This window comes from Nematolebias whitei, chromosome 7 (assembly GCF_014905685.2).
Source record: "Nematolebias whitei isolate Nwh7 chromosome 7, NemWhi1, whole genome shotgun sequence".
Taxonomy (NCBI): Eukaryota; Metazoa; Chordata; class Actinopteri; order Cyprinodontiformes; family Rivulidae; genus Nematolebias; species Nematolebias whitei.
Genome location: NC_056504.1, coordinates 8,598,855 through 8,605,467, shown reverse-complemented (window position 1 = coordinate 8,605,467; position 6,613 = coordinate 8,598,855). Strand labels below are relative to the sequence as shown.

Genomic DNA, 6,613 nt, shown 5'->3' with positions numbered 1-6,613 from the left:
TTGTGTATGCTGTTCAGTGTCAGGAGGGCTGTGATCAGTCTTACATCGGGGAAACTAAACAGCCACTGGCCAAAAGGATGGCCCAGCACAGAAGATCAACATCATCAGGCCAGGATTCTGCGGTCTACACTCATCTCCAGGCCAGCGGTCACTCTTTCAGGGATGAAGATGTTCACATCCTGGACAGAGAGGAACGATGGTTTGAGAGAGGAGTAAAGGAGGCCATCTTTGTGAAGAGAACCTGTCCATCTTTAAACAGGGACAGAGGCCTCAATTTTCAACTGTCCCCCTCTAACAATGCTGTTAGTGCATCACTCAGCCCACTGTGAATATCAATCGACCATCAGGGCTCTATTGTTAGGGCTCTAATGATCCATTGTTATGTGATGGAGATGGTCAATGGTCATTCATTGTCATTGCGATTGTCCTTTTTTTACATGTGAATAGCTAGTTCTGACTGTCAGCAGCAAACTGGGTGATCCTCTATGAGAAGGTTTTATTTTTTGCAGCGCCTCAGGTTGAAGAAGTCTTATGGAAAAAGACAAAAGGTTTCAACAAAGAAGAATCCATCCAGAGGACCCGACTTAACCTCGTTAGACTTGGTAGTAATGGTGTCTAAAAAAATCTAAAACGATGTCTAAACAGTGCCAAACAATTTCAGAATAATGTTCCTCAAGAACAAAAACCTTCAAATATCCCATCATCTACAGTTCATAAAATTATCCAGATTTCAAGAATCTGGATAAACCTCTGAGCTCAAAGGACAAGGCTGAAAGTCTCAGGGGCCACAACATTAAGAACAGGTCTGGTTCTGTTCTGGACATCACTTCATGGACTCGGGAACATGTCCACAAATCCCTGTAAATCCAGTTCACCGTGCCATCCACAAATGCTGCTTAATGCTCAATGTTTTTTCTTTTTTTTTTTACACAATTCATAATTATGAAAGCTCTTTATTATTACACTGCAGGCTGTTGGTCAACAGTGACATCAAATGTTTGTCTGACAAGCCATAATATTCATCACTATTTAGTGCGGTTTACCTTTGTAGAAATCTTGTCAGGTATTGTATTAACAGCCAGTCAAAAGGAAATTATAGTTTTCACTCAAAAAGAGGCGGGAGCTTTGCACAGCGGGTGATTAGCTGGGTGTGTTGCTCCAGTCCATCGGTCTGAATGTTTTGGCTGCCATGTTATCCTTGTCATAAGTTAAATCCAGCGTACTCATCAATTCATGTTACCATTTCATTTGTTTGAAAATTGTCTTTGAAATGACTGTTCTTAGTGTTTTATTTATTTTTCCTGTTTTCAGTTGCTTGTACTGTGTTTTACGTTTGTCTAAATTTCTAAATGTGAAATCAAGCTATAAAGAAGAACATTTAAATTGGGCTAAATGTCTTGTCAAAGTCCACGTCCTGTCTAAATGTAAAGAACAATCAGTTCAACCCTGGGGGCACCTTAATTTTGTGCTCCACCTCTGTCCCTTGGACACAAATGCCCTTTTGAAAATGGCCTTAGAAATACAATGTATCAAAATAGATCTTCCGATTTTAAATTAACGTCATTTTTACTTCAGTCCTTGCCTTACATAAACTTTTATGAACTTTTGGAATTTTACATAATAATAGTAATTAGGGATGTACGATATTGGATTTTTTGCCGATATGCCGATATGTTAAAACTTATTTGGCCAATAACCAATAGATATTTTTTATATACTATCTTTTGTCAGAACATAGCCCTCTTATTTTGGCTTATTTGCTAGAAAATTTGTGTAACAGCTGTAAGAGCTGGTGACATACAGTATATTCAGTAACAGCCATATGCATAGCACTTTAACTTATGAAAGGTGTTAAATGTTATTTATTAGCATTAGTCACCTGCGATGCTGTCTCACCTGTGGAGGCTTGTTCCAGGTTCCTATAGCTGCAGTGTGGGATCCTCTGCACTCTTGTGCATGAAGGACAGACTTTTTAAGTTCAAAGTTTTTGTCTATCCATTGTGTCATAAGACTAATCATGCTAACGGGCTAACACTTGACTTCCAAATGTTTGTGGTAAAACTCACCCAAGTGCTATCGGCTATTAGCTTCTCAATTGCGTTGGAAATAACGGCTTGTAACTCGGGTAAGCTGCAGGCATCCTTGACACTGGGTTGTCATACAAAACCAGTGTCTTTTATATTGGTGAGTCATTTTGATGAAATGGCCAATGTCCGATATTTAACTTTACCGCTAATATCGGCCGATACCGATACTATGCCGATAATATTGTGCATCCCTAATAATATAATAATAATAATAATAATGATGATAATGATTATAGTAATAATATACGAGTAATAATAACATAAATGTCTGTTTTTGCAACAACACAAAACTACTTTAGTTTTTATTATAGTAATGGGGGGGGGGGTCTGAAAGATAAAAACAAAATTTTTTTTTTCCAATTCTAAACATGTAAAATGAAAATTGTGTTTCTTGGTTGGGAGGTGGGGTGAGCCTGGTCTTGCCAAAAATTTACACTGATTTTTGTCCCCGTCACAGAACAAAGGAGGGAATTTGAAATGACCTCTGTCCGTTCAACTCATGAGCTGAAACTTGCAAATAAGCAACGTGGCGACTTCCATTTTGGTGCGTGGCTGCATCTAGATGTAAAAAAGGTCACTATTGGAAAATTGGGTTGCCACATCAAAATTCAAGATGGCGATATAACAAACTTGTAGCTTGTCCTACTTTTGCACTTGGGCGGTTCCACTTCACTTCAAACTTGAGTCCTCTACCAGAGATCTGGGAGCTTGAGGGTTCTGTTCAGTATCTTAACTGTTACTAGGACTGTGCTTTTCTGGGCAGAGATCTCAGAGGTTGTTCCTGGGACCTGTTGGATCCACTCTTCCAGTTTGGTGGTCACAGCACCAAGTGTTCCAGTGATCACTGGGACTACAAACACTTTGACTCTCCACAACTTCAATATTTTCTCTTTCAGCTCTTGGTATTTCAGCTTCTCGTGTTCCTTCTTCCTGATGTTACAATCACTTCACATCTGTCAGCACTGCCTTCCTCTGTAGCTGGTCGACCACCACAGTGTCCGGTTGGTTAGCCATCGCCTGTTTTTCGGTCTGGATCTGGAAGTCTCACAGTATCTTAGCCCTTCCATTTTCCACCACCTTTGGTGGAGTCTCCCACTTTGATTGTGGGACCTCCAGTACACAGTACAGGTGTTCCTGTATTATTCTAGCTACTTGGTTATGGCATTACATGTATTCTTTGCCTGCCTGGATCTTGCATCCTGCTATGGGTTGGACTGTCTCAGGGGCATCTTGGCACAGCCTGCTTGGGTCTTGTCTGGTGTGGTAGACCCCAGTCTCTATTGCTCTTGTGCTGAGGACCTGTTCTTGTGCAGTCATGATAAGTGCCCCTGTTCTGTCCTTCAGTCCAGCCCTCTCTAGCTACTGGTAGGATTTGTTGATATCAGCCACTTCCTCATCTGCTAGTGGTACATGCCATGTAGGGGCTCATCTTTTCATGATGGCTCCTCTTGTTCCGCCTCTTCCACATTGGGTTTCTGCTGCCTGAGACATTCACTTATCCGTTCATCATTGGGGCTTTCCTCCTGATGTACTCGAGGATCTTAGTTATTTCATCCATTATTCATTCATTCATTCATTTAACCTTTATTTATACAGGTTAATCCTATTGAACCTCGGGATTCATTTACAAGAAAGACCTGAATTTTAACAAAGAGTCATGACAACAATGACAACAATAGACCATCATAAAGGATGCGTACAAATTTAAATTAATTTTTTTTTTATCAAGCAAAAGTAAAATGGTTATTAAAAGGATAATTAAAAGGAAAAGTAGCAAAAAAAAACAGGTAAGTTATAAGGGTGTGTAGAATAATAAAAACAGGAACATGTCTGCATTGGTTTTTGCCAGGAACTTAACAGATGTTTAAAGCCACTTGGAGAGGTCAAGGTCAAGAGTTTCAGATCTTTTTACAAGATATTCCAGGTGTAGTGGCTCAGATGCTCACTAGACCTCTGCCTCCCTCCTTTCTCTTAGTGTATAATCTCAGGATGCTGGACTTGGGGTGAAACCCTCCATGCATTGTGAGAAGCTTTCAAGTCTTACATCCATCTTCCATTTCCTTTGGCCAGGCTATTGTACCAGCTGAATATCTGATGATTGGCATGGCATACGTGTTGATGGCTTGGACTTTGTTCTTGCCATTCAGTTGGCTGTTCAGGACTTGCCTTAACCTCTGTAGGTTCTTGGTTGTGGCTGACTTTCTTTGCGACCTCATCACGATTGTCATTTGCCCGTGGGATTCCAAGGTATTTGTAGCTGTCCTGAACATCTGCAATGTTCAACCCCTTCAATTGTGATCACCTTACCACATATAGGAAGGGACACAGATTGATGTATTTTATTTAAAAGTCTTAAAAAAATTAATGTAATACTAAAGTTCACACAAAAATAAACTAGCTGACCAAGATGCATGCCGTTTGCATTAACAGCTGAAATTATGCATAAATATAATTCACAAAGGGACAAAATATGTCTTGGGACCCAGGAGGGATAAGTATTATGTTTACTCATTGCTCTGTCTTTTCTCTTCCTCCTCCCCATCTGTCACATTCATCCACTCCTGACACAGCAGAATGAGGAGAAGACCTCTCCGGCATCAAAGAAACCTGGTAAGGGGCGATCGACTCTCAGCTGCGAGAAGAACGCAGACTCTTCATCCACCTCTTCATCGGCCTCAGCAGAAAAGCAGAGACAAGAGGCTCGCAAGCGCCTGCTGGCTGCGAAGAAGGCCGCCTCATTTCGCCAGAACTCTGCCACAGAAAGCTCAGACAGCATCGAAATTTACGTCCCCGAGGCACAAACTCGCCTCTGAGAGAAACCGCGAGCGAGAAGGAAGAACGGACAGATAAGTGTGGAGAAACGAACGGATGCTGACAGAGTAAAGACGGATGCTGTGTGGGGGAGAGAAGCACCTGAACTTTTAGAGTTTTGACACACACAAATATAGGCTGGTCCTGATTAGAACATAAAATGAGAAGTTGATTTTAATTTTTATTTTTTGTGGACCCAAACAAACTTTGAAGCGGGAGATTCCTCATTTGAGGTCGACGGTGAAACCTCAGCTGATGAACTCGGTGGATATTTGTTCTTGATATAATAAAAATTGTTTCTCAAGGTATTATTATGTCACTTAGAAGCTAAAGAATCTTTATGAGGACTGTTTTTTAAAACATCCTGTATCTAGGCTATAAGAGGTATGACGTGGGCACCCACTTTTCCCAGGTCACTGGCCATCTTTGTAGCTTTGCACAGCACCACCTGGTGGCCATCACGCAATCTGCACCACAATTTCACCCATGTACGTCTTCCTTTTTTCCATTTAACTGTTAGTTATGAAAAATTCCACTTAAATCAGGGTAATCGGATTATTTTTGGTGTGATGAAAACAAGGTTTGGGGTGTTATTTGTCTTGTTTCCCTGTAAGTTATTATTGTGTCCTGCAGAATGTTTAGGGTCAAAGATTTTTAAAATTATTATGACTCTGTAAACTTGGGTTTCTTAATGGTTTTGAATGAAAGTGCATATTAGCCAAGACAGAGGATCTCAGCTTTCTGTCCGCAATATACTTTTGTAGGAGGGATATCTTAACTCCTTTTAGTCTCTTTTAATTTTTTATTCTCATGAAATAACAGATTCATAGTTGATAATTAAGAGATAATTGTTCCATTTGTACTTTAAATAATTTCTAGCGGCATCACTGAGCACTAAACATTTCAAATGAATCTAAGATTTTAACGGAGGTCATGCAGCAGGTTGAGAGGGGAACGTCTCGTTATGTTTTGCTTCCCATCACCCACGTCACTGCAAACCGTCAATAATTTCCTCTCTGAACAGCACCCATGTCCTCAGTCCCTCAAGCATTACAGATAATACTGTTTTTGATCATTTATTCAATCTTGTTTGCTTTTTCTCCATTAAAAAACTGTAGAAGCCAAAGATGATTTCACTGTTTTAATTTCAAACTGTGTTGAAAGGTCAACAGCAGCTGACTGAGAGGACATGAAGAGGACTTCAACTGCAGCAATATATTTAATGCAGGTTTAACATTTTGATAATCACATGGTCGGATGCTTCAACAGAACTGCCCGTTCTCACGACGACAGCGAGCAGCTGCTTTGAAACATTCAAGATCACAAGCCTCCCCTTCGGTCCTGGCCCTGAAGGCGACTGTATGGAGTCGTTTCTGACCTCAGGACTGGGCTCACCCCCTTCAGTCCTGTAGACCAGCACTGATCTAAAGACACGTCTCGTCTGCAGCAAATGGATATCTGAATCAGTAAAATGTTCACATATTTTGGGATCTGTGTTTTCTGCATACGTTACAGTCAAATGTGAGCCGCCTCCCGCTGCCTTTGGCTTGTCTTCCACTAACGTGGTTTTCTTCCAAATGGTGTTCAAACATAAACTTTACTGTCCTGATGGCTTCTGCTAAACTCACGGACCTAAACTGTTGCTCTGCTGCTTTGTTTCTTTCGTCTCACACTCTGTGACCCAGTGTTTAAAACCAGTAGTTATGAATTCACAA

The 6,613-nt window shown here is 40.7% G+C and overlaps 1 protein-coding gene across 1 annotated transcript in view; it reads left to right on the top strand.

Annotated features, from left to right (window-relative positions):
* dlgap4b (discs, large (Drosophila) homolog-associated protein 4b) overlaps positions 1-6,376 on the top strand; it is a 27,852-nt gene extending 21,476 nt beyond the window's left edge. The window contains exon 10 of the mRNA XM_037679106.1: positions 4,661-6,376. Within this exon, the coding sequence (XP_037535034.1) occupies positions 4,661-4,900 (240 nt within the window). The 3' untranslated portion in view covers positions 4,901-6,376. The remainder of the gene's footprint in view (positions 1-4,660) is intronic.
* The last annotated feature ends 237 nt before the right edge of the window (positions 6,377-6,613 follow it).